General features: G+C 40.3%; 1 protein-coding gene across 17 annotated transcripts in view; it reads left to right on the top strand.

Moving 5' to 3' along the window:
- SORBS1 (sorbin and SH3 domain containing 1) overlaps positions 1–13,776 on the top strand; it is a 113,323-nt gene that overhangs the window by 63,785 nt on the left and 35,762 nt on the right. For 11 of the 17 annotated variants that reach the window (XM_027899224.1, XM_027899223.1, XM_027899222.1 and 8 more), the window contains 7 exons: positions 3,029–3,204; positions 3,990–4,053; positions 5,181–5,255; positions 5,594–5,656; positions 9,822–9,869; positions 9,984–10,113; positions 12,095–12,209. In XM_027899224.1, the coding sequence (XP_027755025.1) occupies positions 3,029–3,204; positions 3,990–4,053; positions 5,181–5,255; positions 5,594–5,656; positions 9,822–9,869; positions 9,984–10,113; positions 12,095–12,209 (671 nt within the window). The remainder of the gene's footprint in view (positions 1–3,028; positions 3,205–3,989; positions 4,054–5,180; positions 5,256–5,593; positions 5,657–9,821; positions 9,870–9,983; positions 10,114–12,094; positions 12,210–13,776) is intronic. The other 6 variants (XM_027899228.1, XM_027899230.1, XM_027899234.1 and 3 more) reach the window with 1 other exon arrangement.

Below are 13,776 nucleotides of genomic sequence, written 5' to 3'. Positions count from 1 at the left end.
AGAGTCCTGGAGAGTGCCTAAGCACTTGAAGTATCACAGTAGAAACCCAAGAGTGCTCCGACTGCGTGCTCCTACTCTCTCATTTGGGCCCTGGACTAACAGAGCCTGTCCCACTAGGACAGAATCTGCCCCTGAGGCAGTTGCTGACCTGGTCGGACTTCATACACCAGGTTCCTTCAGCTGCAACCCCAGACTGTCCCTCCTCTCTGTGGCTACCCTTCTGAGGTGACAGGCTCTATGACAGCTTACAGTGGTTTCTCTCAGCTCCTTCCCTTGGCATAGCTGTTGTCTCATCAGACACCACTCGGCTGAGAGTTTAACACTTGCCTGCAAGTCCCAACAGGAGTTTCCTGTTGGTTTTCCCCTTCACAAGGTGTTTCCCTTCATTATCAGGACCTCCTTTGTTTATGAACTACAGATAGCCACAGAGTAGTTTGTTATAGCCTGAAAGATCCTCAGTCTGGAAGAATGCATCTGCTCTCAGTGTACCAAACAACCACACAAAGCTGCTGGCTGCCACCTCTTCCCTGATGTTTTTGTCCTATTGGTCAAAGCAGTCAAACTCTCTTGCTGTACAACCCCATATATTGCTGCTGCTGTTGCAAAAGGGTGGCTCAGGTGCCATGGAGTGTGCTAACTGGTGCAATCTGGTTATTTGGGCAATTAGGCACCAGATTTGGCTCTGATTTTTAAATACCTCCGAGCCTGGTATATATCTTCATAAACTCTCTTGAAATCATTGGAGCATCATGGCAAGTAAGTTAGGGTGACATTTAGCCATTATTCTCCAAGTTGTAGGGTATTGTAGGAAACCTTTTACAAAAGATGTGTACCTTAGTTCCTCTGTCTGCAAAAACACTTGCACAGCAAGTGTTGCACACCTGAGGACCAGCGCATTGAGGACCAGCACCTAGGCTGGTCCTCGTGGTTGAGTCCTGTGGACCTAGGAAGGACTTACCTGGAGGGTGCACAGGGAGGGCTTGCCCTAACACAGTTTGTGCTGTTGGGTAGGCCTTTCCTGTCTCCAGGGTTATCAGTCCAGCTCCTTCAACCAGTTCTAAATGCACTCCAAAAATTATTTTTGAAAACTCCTTCAAAATACATTTAAGGGGTAGATTTTTGCCCTTGTTATGTCACGCTAGGTAGCTCCCAGACTTTCATGTTTTAATATTACAAATGTGAATAAATGTTTGGCAGAAGGCTACCACGAGCCATCTGGCAGATTTCATGTTTGCAAAATCATCAAAATAAAGATTTTGCTTAGATCATCACTGTGGCATTCAGAAATCAGATTGTGATACATTTTCCCTGTTGTTTATGTCTGTATTAGGTATTTTGACTATTATCATCATAGTTTCAGATAAGGTCTGCCTGGCAAGCAGCCAGCCATTTTTCCAGTGCAGGGAGCTAGAGAGTCAAAGAGAAACAACATATGTTTACCAATCCTGTTAGAGAAGGACTTTGTGCCCTTCTCTGGCATTGAATTCTTTAGCCTGCAGAAAATAATGACTTTTCTAGAGCAGAAGTCACATCAGCAGTGACAATGATAAGTAATGGAGAAAAGTTGTGACCTTTCCTAAAGTTTGCATCCTCTCCTCATCCCCACCCAAAAACCTGCTTCCTTTTGGCCCTCAAGGTCATGGAAGGATGGTCTAGTTTCAGTTGCTCTTTTCATGTGCAATTCCTAGAGGCTGAGTAAAGAGTCCCAAACATGTCCTACAAGATGGAAAATTCTGTACACTAGGGATGTGAAAGACTGCACACACATTCACAGGGAGGGGAAATAGGATGAAAATGCCAACCAAGGATTTAATAGATGCTTTGCCCCTTTTTGAACATTTATAAATGTTACTATTTTACATAAACATATAAACATTATTGTTTTATGTTAAAGAGGAGGAAAACTTAAAGGTTGATAGTAATTGCAAACCAACCTTTTAAATGTAAATCCTTCAGTACTGAATTGCAGGGGGCAGAATTGTGTTTGCTCAAGGTACCAACAGATCAATGCATTGCTGTGCATGAGCCTTTCCTCTGGTATCTGTCCCTTTCAGATTTCTGCACATCTAATGGCTTTGGGCAGTATGGTGGTGTGCATGTGAATAAACATCTCTCTCTCTCTCTTCAGTGCATGCAGTGATATAAAAATGATAGGATTTGGCAAAGTCTTGATCAGGCAGACTGTAAAATTACAGATGTTCCCCCTTCAGGAAATCCACATAGAAAAAATTCTTGACTGAGCCTAAAAGTTGCTGAGCTGCAGCTCTCCAGAGCATAGTAGAGCTTCAGAGCAGCCTGAAGTCCCTGGGTTCCTTGGCCAGTGGTGGTGCCTGCTGCCACCTCTGAGTGTCAGTTGGATAGCATCAAGGAATTCTAGTTTGGAAGCAAGTCTGAATTCCAGTTTTGGAAGCGGTCTGAAGCAATTAGTTATTTCCCTCCATCTTTATGCAGACTCGTGCAATCATATGTCATATGTGTGCTTAAAAACGGTGGAATTTGTTGTTTACACACTCTGGTTGGAGCACACAAATTAATTGGAAACATCATATACTGATTGTAACAAATGGGATTGTCAGGCAGGTGAGTGCAAGCTGTTAAAAAGTAGTGCCCCCTGCCACATAGGATGCTCCTTTAAAGTGACAACACCAGCAGAAAAAAGATGTCCAGGAGACTTACTGCTGGTGCTTTTTGGTGACGAATGAGATTGAAGAGTTGCTAATTAGTCGAAAGGACACAAAACCCCAAATCTCAAACAGCCCTTGAAAATAAAATTTTCCATTGTTTTATATGACAGCTGAGACTATTGTGAAATTTGTGACAGTAACTACCTGAGAGATGCAAGCTTGCTTTTGCTGGCATCAGACATTTTCCTGGGAGATTTCCTTCATTCCAACTGCTAACCATAGTTAGCAGTGACACAGTCTGTCTCATCAATTACTTGCTGGGATTTTTGTCTTACAAGAGCAGAATATGATGATGTAGTGAAATGCTGGGATAAGGTAAAATCCCCCCCCATTGTCATTTCCAGATTCAGTGCCAGACAGATTAGTTTCTGATAAAGTTGATTCAGCACTCGTACGGGACAAGCTGGTTCAGGAGACAGTGCCAAGTGAGAAGAGGTCAATGGAGGAAAAGAGAAGCACTATCAAGAGCCCTCACCACATGGCTGATACCTCTGTTGATGATATTGGGATTCCGCTGAGGGTAAGACAACACTGAGCATGTGGTTGATGCATAAAACTTGGGATCGATTCTGCCTACCTTAGGACTTAGAGAATTCACTAAAGCTGCAGAGATACAAGGGAAGATAGAATTCTAGTTTCAACGTATTTTATGATGAATGACTCCATTTGCTATCAATGACTTGTTTCAGCTGCCTCAGGGGAAAAGAAAATAAAAAATCTATGTTTCTTCTCATAATATTTGAAAATACTGTTTTCTGCTCCTCTGTTTCTTTCACAGCTATCAGCTGAAGGAGAGTTACATCTCATTTTAGCCATCTTAAAGTCAGATACCTCTTCTATACAATATCTTTAAGTTCATTCAGTGTTCAGGGGAAATTATGAAAAGAATAATTAACCTGTTCTTACAACTGTTATGTGCAGTGAGTTGAACACTAAATGTTTCTAACTGTCCATTGAATACTTAGGAAATACTTGGTATGTATGACTAAAATAGGCAAGGTGCCTAATTTTAGATGTCAAATCAAATTAATATGCAAAACCTTCCACACAGTCTGCAGTTCTACAGAAGTTACAACCTGCCTCTACAAAGTTTGTGCATTAATTAGTAACTTGAGTGAAACCTATAGCTTTGTTACATGTGAGAGGGTATATCTTGAGGGAAATCACTCATATTTCAGAGTAATAATGTCATACAGCCTTCACATAGCAGAGTGTAAACCTTTCTCGTTTCTGGAAGATTTGTAATAACTTTGAAAGTCTGGTAGAAATCATTGTTGTAATTATGTGTATTTATTTTTCCAATAGAATACCGACAGATCGAAGGACTGGTACAAGACGATGTTCAAACAGATCCACAAGCTAAATAGAGGTACTGTAGCACAGATGGTTTTTATTTACCTTAAAAGACCACCTTGATGACATTTTGTTTCATTCACGTAAAGAACTGTACTGGATGTTAAATCAAAGGATTTTATGTTAACTTGTGTTTGCTCTGCACCACAAAACTCAACTAATCTATTTAAAATCTCTGAAATTAAAGGGGAGAGAACAGTGAAGTCCAAAGAAAGGTCTGAGTTGTTCTGAAAGGTGAATTGTAGTGCCCTCGTGAAATCAAGTGTACTATTTGAGACCAGAAAGATGATAATTGCATAATTAGAGAAAATAGATCCCTGAACTCCTGTTTTAGCAGCCGACCCCATCCCACACACTTTTAAAGGACAGTAGGTTATCCCTCAAAGTCCTCTGTGTGTTAAAGAAAACTTTTTACACTGTAAAGCTTTAGTGTCTGCACAACAAAGTGATTTGAAGTTCACTGAAACCAATGGAAAGGTTTCCGTTGATTTTTTATGAGTTCAGAATCTGAACTCTGCATTTTCAAGACCTTAAGCTTTTTCCTTCAAAACCTAAAATTGTGGTGAGCACTTTGTGGTGGTGCACTTCAGGGGATTCCCACCTTGGGGCACTTCTGTGCCTGACTGCTGATACATTTAGATTTTTCTTCTGTGTGAGAAATGGCTGCAATAGCATTTGCAAACTGAGCCCTTTGAACAGCCTGATGTGCTGGCGAATGCAGTTCAGATCTGTGCTTATATAATAAAATGTAGAGCATGCAAAACTGGCGCTGTATTTGGTGCTGCAGGTGCTGTCATAATGAGCTTTATGCATAATTAAATGCTGTGTTATATTGGATGGAACGAGGAAGAGCTGAACTGTTTCCTATTCCTGCTGCTCTTAACAGAGGATCTTCAGCTCAGCCAGAGCCCATGCTCAGATGGAGGAGAATGAGTTCAGTTCCCTTGGCTTTCAGGGTCTCTCACAAGGCCCAGACATGCAAGGCAGCACTGAGCAAAGAGGCATTCTAGGGTGTGTCATGATAGAAGATCATCACGAGAGGGCCTGTTCTGCAGTCAGCTTGAATGGATTCTTGTCTTGCCCTTCTTCCCCTTTAAATCTGTCCTCTCTGTTCTTTTTTGCAAATCACGTTCCTCTCCTTAGACACTCCTGAAGAAAACCCTTATTGCCCTACCTACATATTTCCTGAACTTCCTGAAATCCAGCAAAAACCTGAAGGTACCAGAAGTTTAGTCAGAGTATCTGTTGTCTTGTGCTTTGAGTTAACTGTACTATAGCACCCTAATAGTAACTAGATTCAGGTTCTAGCTTTCTATTACCCATGTGTTACATTACACTGGCTGGAAATTCAGTTATGCCCACTATGTCTTATGTGATGCATAAAATAACTAAATCTTTGCTAATCCGTTAATCTTTTTTTTAAAGTATGATGCCATCTACCCTGGTTTTATTAAAGTAGGCAATAAAATCATATAGTGATAGGAAATTGGGGGATGAAGCAGAACCTCCACTTCATTGTGGATAGTCTCAAAATCCACTGCTTTTCTCTGCTGCAGAAGACAATCCTTATTCTCCTACATACCAGTTTCCTGCGTCTACTCCTAGTCCTATCTCTGAAGGTAATCATAAAGGTCCATATATATTTTTCTGCACAAATGCTGCCTTATCCATTTATTTTCTTCCCGGAGTTTTTTCTAGTTGCTGAGCGTTGTGCTGCCTCATAATGATTTGCTGCACTCTAAGCAATGCCTTGACTGTATGATGTCTTTTTGGCTTTGCAGTGCTCCTCTGGCTTTGTAACTGGTATTTGACTAATGCTACAGACTTGGGGTTTGCTTGGTTTTATGCGCTTATCAGTTGTGCGTGCGGTGATTATTTAACATGTCTAGATTGCTGACTTACATGTAAAGATGTTTAACTGAGATTTCTCTCCCCCTCCTTCCAGATCAATAAATTTCACTAATTATTTGCTTCTGGTTTTTAATATTAACATAGTGTTAGGGCCAGATCCAGAATGTCACTGAAGCCTATTGGTAAAAGGCTGCTTGCTTCAGTGGGTTTTGGATCGGTCCCTCAATGTAGTCTTTTAAAATAAACATAACATAGGTTCAGGGCTGGCCTTAGGTGCACTTGGCATATCTAGGCAAGGACAACATTTGAAGATCTCATCAGCACATCTTGCAACTTGAAATAACACTGTCTTTACCTTATCTCTTCCTGTGCTCAGCAGATTCCTTTTAACTTCATATTCAAATCAGAATCCTTTGCAGTCATATTTCAGGGATGAGGAAATAACATCTGCTGCAGTGTTAATCATGTAACTCTGCAAAATATTTATGTATGAGAAACAATGGAATCTGTTGCACACATTGGGTGTACAAACATTTCCTGATTGGGAAAGTTGTTGGTGACAGCCTTGTTGACTTGATGCTTTGGTGACACTTTAGATCCTGCAATTTAGGAACTTGCCTACTTAGCCTGTGCCTCAAGCCAACCCTGGTGAGACTGTTAATTAACCATTTAATTCAATGTTAATATTAAACATGTGGTGGGGATTGTGTAAGAAGAAAGCATATAATACGAGCTGAGATGCTCAGAGAAGGCGAGATGTAAGGTGCATTTCACTGTTAAAAGGAGTATGGACAAATTGTATTACAGTTATTCAAGATACTTGATAATTTCTTGGTGAAAGCTATAGGTGAGGAGTCCTGTCTTGCAAATCATGTGCACTTAAAAATGTGCATATGAAAGTAATTTGCTGTTAAGTAGTTTAAACTTTATTGGACCTAATACTAATTTTATTCTCAATACATTGAGAAACATTTCTCTAATATTTGCTTGGATTCTTTCCTTAGTAAGGAATATTTGATGATGTAGGTGAATTGGAGTGTGGGTTGGAGCCTCAGTTTCATACAATTAGGGCCAGATTGGATTGATGCATAGGATCTCCTAGAAAGATCAAGATTTGGGCTCCCCTCTACATTTAGAGTCTCTAGAAACCCAACCCTGCAGATTCTCTAGGATCTGTAAGGCAACCACCTCTTCTCTTTCAAGGAATCAGATCTTGAAATGACAAACTCACAATATTCTGCTCCATTAAGGAGGGTCCCACAGATAGAATGCAGCTTTGAGAGACGGGAGATGTTGTTTTAAAGTTATCAAGTCATTCCAGATTTCTGTGTTTCAGTATTCCTTGCTGTAAAAAGCAAAGAAATGTAGACATTCTTCTTGATAAGATACTCAGAGACAAAACATACATGTTCTCCATATTATTGTGGATATTAGAATAATAGAAATTGGAAAATAGTAATTATGTGAAGTCTTTATTGTATAGTTTTCTTGTTGGATGATGAGCCATAATAAATATTGATATTTCTCTTCAAGTAAGTAATCAAATTATATATTGTTCACTAGCACTAAATAAGATTATTAGAGGTGAATGAATGGTTGTGAAGACAGTTTTAGACATTTGTTCATCTGTATTGGTAGCGACTGAGAGTTTTGTGATTTACCTAGTATTTTGCTATCTGAATAAAACAAAATTATATATAAAAATATCAGTCAATTTTGTCAACAATTCAGTATAATATAAATATTTGTTTTCTGTCATTAAGGTTTAAAATACAGGAATTGGCCAGAAAATTGATCTTTTCTATTTTTATGCCTGAAAGTTATGATAAGCACACCAGAGTCAATAACCATCTTTTTAGAACTTAAACCTTTTAATTAATTCCCCAAGAGAACTAAAGAAGAGAGGCTAAAGTTAAGACTTCCCTGAGCCTCCTTGAAAGGCCTGATTAAGGCTTGAGTGCAATTTCAGGTCAGCTGTGTTAGCCAGATTGTTTTTTCCAGCAGATGAGATTGGCTTTAGTGGCTGATTGATGTTCTCCTTATTAGAAAATTTGAAAATTGTTTCAATCTGTTAATTGGCATCACTAAATTCACATAACACTTTCTTAGAATGTTATTTTATCTGCCTCATTCTACCGTTATTAATTTTGGAGTGGTTTTTTTTTTTGTCTTTTTATCTCTGTCACATTAGTGGTTTCTTCACAGGGGTGTTAATGATATTTTGCTCACAGCTCTCTTTACAGTCACAGAATCACAGACTATTCTGAGTTGGAAGGGACTCCGGAGTATCATTTAGTCCAACTCTTATCCCTGCACAGTTTAGCCCCAGTAATCTCACCATATATGCCTGAGAGCTTCTTGAACTCTGTCAGGCTTGGTGCTGTGACCACTGCCCTGGGGAGCCTGTTCCAGTGCCCAACCACCCTCTGGGTGAAGAACTTTTTTCTAATATCCAACCTAAACCTCCCCTGACACAACTTCAGGCCGTTCCCTTGGGTTATGTCACCAGAGAGAAGAGATCAGTGCTTGCCTCTCCAGCTCCTCTTGTGAGGAAGCTATAGACTGCGATGAGGTCTCCCCTCAGGTCTGGTCTTCTCCAGGCTGAACAAGCCAAGTAACCTCAGCCACTCCTCATAAGGCTTCCCCTCGAGGCCCTTTACCATCTTTGTTACCTTCCTTTGGATATTCTCTTAATAGCTTAATGTCTTTGTTATATTGTGGTGCCCAAAACTGCTCTCAGTACTCAAAGTGAGGCTACACCAGTGCAGAGTAGAGTAGTCCTTGTGTTGTACTTTTGTGCATTTTGCCTTGGAAGTCCTGTACATGTCTCTCATGCACACATCCCTGCAAGTTTTAACCCCCATCTTCAGAGGAAGGGACCTGTGGGTCCAGTTTTCAGGACTGATTGCAACTCCCTCTGCTACTACCTGCAGTTCACAGAGGATTCATTCCATAGCCTGTTTAAGATGGTGGAAGGATACCACAAGGTTTTTTATCAAATCAAAGTCTCCTCTGACCATCATCTGTAGAGTAGACGGTGGTGATGTTGCTGCACTCCTTTCTTTTTGGGCACATCTGCATTGTGCACCACAGTACTGTATTATCTTTGAATAAGGCATTATGTGGTTCCATGGCCCACAGTAGCAGCTGTGTCCTGGAAAGGACATTGCTGTGTTGATGCAGTGAAACACTGTCACTGTCAGAGAGAGAAGGTTATTCAACTTGGGGGCCAGACTGCCCCACTTGGTTATACTGATGTCATTCCGAGCTCTTTTAGAGCTGTGTTAATATCTCTATATACATTTTATACATATTTGCTATTTAAAAAATAAGCTCTTCAGAACAAGAACTGTCACTTGGTCCAGGTATATGTGTATGTCTTGTGCCAGAAACATCATCTGTGCCTAGAAGATCATTTGAGTCAGTGACTGTGCTTCAACTTGGTGCACAAGTTAATACAAGAAAGGTGGCCCAGCAATTATCATATGTAAATGGGAGAAGTCCTCAACTCTATTACTGTGTCTAGCACCTAATGAATTATTTTAATCATATACTGTGGCTTTTAGATCCTCTATTTATTTTTCAGCTTTTAATAAAGTAGCTCCCATTTCAGCTTTTAATAAAGTGTACAATCCATGGTGTACAGGAGTTTTGTGATAAAAAGGGATTGTTTAGATTCTGAAGTGCTTAGAGAGCCTGGAGTAAAGTATCAGTGTAAGTAGTATGTTCATATTTATATCTAATCTAGGAATTATATTTAAATGCAATTTAAACCTCATTGGGATTTTATTTTTTAGGATCTTCTCCCCATGGTAAGTATTGGGCATATCACTCAAATTATGGTGAATGTATTAGTAGAGGAAATGAAAGGGTCTCTGGTGCTTCTTCTTTGGGGCTTTTTCAGCTCACTTGCAAAATGCTTTTGTCTTTCAGATGAAGATTCTGATTCATACTCTCCTCGTTATTCCTATTCCGAGGACAGTAAGTAATTCACATTTCTTGTTTAATCTGTTAAACAGAAAGGGCATGTAAAGTATGTATTTATTTGCCTCCTATACAATTCACCAATATTCCTATATTTGACTTATCCTACAGGCAGAACCCAACTTTCAGTTCCCCGGTCCAAGAGTGAGATGGACAATATTGATTCAGAGAAGGTTGTAAAGAGGTCTGCCACTTTGCCACTTCCAAACCGTACTTCATCACTGAAATCAAGCCCAGAAAGGTGACCTGAACTGAGATACATATGGATTGGTGCTGGAAGGATATATGAAAGCTGTGAATGGGAAGGGGACGAAAGTGGGACGTTTAGGTCCACTATTGCAGTTAAACTATTATGGGAAATTGGATATATAGTTTTTACCCCAAATCTTCTACTAGGCAGCAGTGAACTCCTTCGCTGTCATAGCCCAGTCCCCCATTCCATCTGTCTTTTTTATCAGACATCACACAGTCTGTTGCATAGTCTCCTGCTTGGGTGAGGAGTGTTTCCTTGGGTGTCATGCCTATACAGTGCCTACCACATAGCCACAGTGGAAACTCTTGGCTCAGTGTTATACTATGAAGTCACCTCAGAATACAAGCAAGTAGAGATAATTGCGGAGAAGCAAAATTTGGATTTATGTTGAACCTTGATAAAAACTTTGTTACATTTTCCAGCTCTGAGAGGTTCCACCCACATGAACTTTACTGGAAGTAGGTTCTGGTTAGCAGTGCCACTTATGATCTTTCAGGATGACTTTTTTGCTTTGTTTATTATCACATGTTTGCTACCTTTTTGTAACACTAATGAATGCACTTACCAAATGAAAGGAAAGCAGAATGAGCAATGAATATTTTATGTCCTGCTGAATTCTCCCAGCTCTTGAACTGCGCCTTACTCTTTCACCAACTTCCACAGGCTCTTAATGTTTCTCATTTGCTGCCTTGCTGCAAATGAGCAATGCTGTAATTTGAGATTGCTAATTTAGTGAGCATCTCAGGTCACCAGATCAGGAGACAGAAGTTACTGATAGAACATGTCTTCCTGACACAGGTATTCAAGGCATAGTGTGTCTGTCCTCTGAGAAAACTCTTGCAAGTGAAAGGATTACAATAATTAGTGCTTCCTATTATCTAGTGGCAAATGAGTGTTTCAAGTGTGTTTCAGCAGGGAGAATTTTTTGGGGGTTGGAATCTTAAACAATCAAGTTATTCTGGATAGCAAAAATCAACCTTGTTGAAATTTGTACAGTGTTTGTAGGCCAGTCATTTTGGCTGTCATCTTGGTTGTCTCTGTCTCTCATCAGCCAATGAAGAGAGTTTCGGCTCTCAAACTCAGTGGTTTGTTCCTATCCTAACCAGATCAATAGGGTAAGGGAGAGGAAATGTGGAGCAGCAGTTTTGATTAGATGCCTCCCTTTTGTTTGGTGAATGCCAGGGGAGATGAATCCACATATACATTGCCCATCAAAGAGAACATGTCAGGAGCAAAATCAAAATTAGTTTAACATCTTAAATGGCCTGATTTCTGGAGTTTTGGGGGGAGAGCATCTGTTTTTCTGCATGAGGTGTTTAAGTATAATAATTTTCAGAACAGCTGGACATTGTAGGATATGGACCCTGAATGCTTTGTGACTGTTGTTACCTGAACTGTGCCAGTGTAGACACTGCACAAAGTTATAGTGGTTTGGGTAGTCAGTGGACTGTTCTTAGTCATCTTTAGATATACCAGTCTGAGAGAATTCATTCATGTCTCTAGAAAAGACCTCCTCTTGGACTCCAGAGTGCCCCCCAGAATCCAGAGCAGTGGTAGTCAGGTCATCAGTAATGTGGCTAAAATTAAGACATTTAGCAAAAGAGATTTAATCTGAGTTCTTCTCAAAGTTTGGACATGTTCATATTTTTGAGCTTAGTTGAAGCCCATCATGAAGCTATTTCCAATGAGGAAAGATTTGGAAATCTGAAAGTTTATTGAAAGTACTTGGAATAACCTCTGCTTCAGTGGTTTCAGCAGCTGAGCTGTATCAAACTCTGCATGCTATAAATAAAAAAATATATGTCCAGAGCCCCATCTGAACTGTTCCTCTTGCAACAGACTCCTTTTCAAGATTAAAAAATGTACCCTGATTAAACCATAATTAATGAAGAAAAGTGTCTGTCAAAATGAAGTGTTTGTCTCCACAGAAATCACGGTATTTTGGGTTAATTAACCTTTCTTTTCTCAGGACGGACTGGGAGCCTCCAGACAAGAAGGTGGACACCAGAAAATATCGTGCAGAACCCAGGAGCATTTATGACTATCAGCCAGGAAAGTCCTCCGTTCTGAACAATGAAAAGATGGTAATGTTTGATTTATCCTAGTTTGTGGCTTTATCCTGCGATTATGAAATACTCTCCAAATGCTTGTCCGGTTCTATGCAGATGGGATTCCTTATGCTTACCTTGCAGTGCTCGTGTGATAGATTTTGAAAATTGTTCTGCATAACTTCCTAACATTTTTGTTCTCTATAGAGCGAGATCCAGGGGGATTGAGAGTCTTCTTTCCTTTTGGACGTGTTGTTTTCTGTGTTAAGTATGGATCACTAACCCTAGTTTTTAATCCATGTTTGACACTGTGACCTGTTCAGCAGCTGTTTTGCCAGCTGTACTTTTTCTAGGGCACAGCATTAGTTGATGCAGTAAAGTTGAAGGCATTATGCAACAGAGCAGGCAGGTTCAGTTTCTTTGTACCTCTGATGCTTTAAACACTGAACTAGTTTTTAGAATGCCTGTAATGTGCCTCAGTGGATGCCTCTGAGGTGCATTAGGACATGGCCATCTCCCCTGGGCTGCTTTCTTCCTCAGTTGGATCTCACCACTTCTGTGGCAGGGGTGGCAGGACTGAAAGGGAGCTGGCTCCCCAACTGTGCCAGAAAGTAACCTGGAGTATTAAGCAAGCTGTTACCAATTTGAGTATGAAATTAGTAAAAAATGCTGTGAATTGTGACAGCTAGGGGACATAAAAAAGTCTCTTTCTGCAGCCTTGGCTGAGAACACATGACAAAGGACAGGGCAGAGAGGTAATGCTAACCTCATCAGCCAGTACTGTGTAAATCACCACAGATCATTTAAGATGTCCTTCAGTGGTGCAAGTGTGACACTGTAAGTCCTGGAAAATACTAGAATGATGTTAGTAGTGTATAACAAGTTTGGTACATATAGTTCTATATAGACATTAATTTGAAGGATTCAATTAGAAGCGCTAATTGCATGTGAGATTCAAAATGTAAACTGGACTTTGTGCCTTAACAGCTCAGGCACTGATCCATGCATGAAGTAGGTAAAGGAATGCTCCTGGAAAACCTGCCAAGGATTTTACATAAGAACGAATAGCAATTTAAATCAGTAGAAATGTAAGAATCAAATCTAATCTGGTACCTGATGTTTCTCCTTAGTATTTTGGTGGGTTTTCTTTTTTCCTTCCAAGTGCAATCGAGGTCCGTCACTTTTTGAAGATCCTGCAACCAACTTCTTTTCACACCCGTGTCCCTTCATTGACTTTAACAAAGTTGCTCTTTATGGGAGCATGATCCTAGTGCCTATTGAAATGGGCGATGGATGACTCCCTCTTGATACTACTGGGCATTGGCTCAGCCCATTAGAGAAGTGCCAGTGAGGAGTGGTTTGAACATGGTATGACAACTCCATTCCTGCAGTTCATCCTGGAACAAGATGTCTGCTGACTTAAGCGGCAATTTTGTCTCACGGTAAACAGGAAAGATTAAAACTTGTGGCAGAAGGCCGGTTTCATCTGTGTACTTAAGCATTTGCAAAAGGTCTGTCATCACCAGTGGCACTGTTTACATGTTCAGACTTCATCAGATACTTAACTGAACTGTGGAATCAGAGTCTATAAGCCACAAGCAGG

The sequence above is a fragment of the Empidonax traillii genome, unplaced genomic scaffold, assembly GCF_003031625.1.
Source record: "Empidonax traillii isolate 1590-97213 ecotype Southwest subspecies unplaced genomic scaffold, ASM303162v1 scaffold651:size361119, whole genome shotgun sequence".
Lineage (NCBI taxonomy): Eukaryota > Metazoa > Chordata > Aves > Passeriformes > Tyrannidae > Empidonax > Empidonax traillii.
The sequence above is the reverse complement of the archived record's forward strand: the minus strand, read 5'-3'. Positions and strand labels throughout refer to the sequence as shown.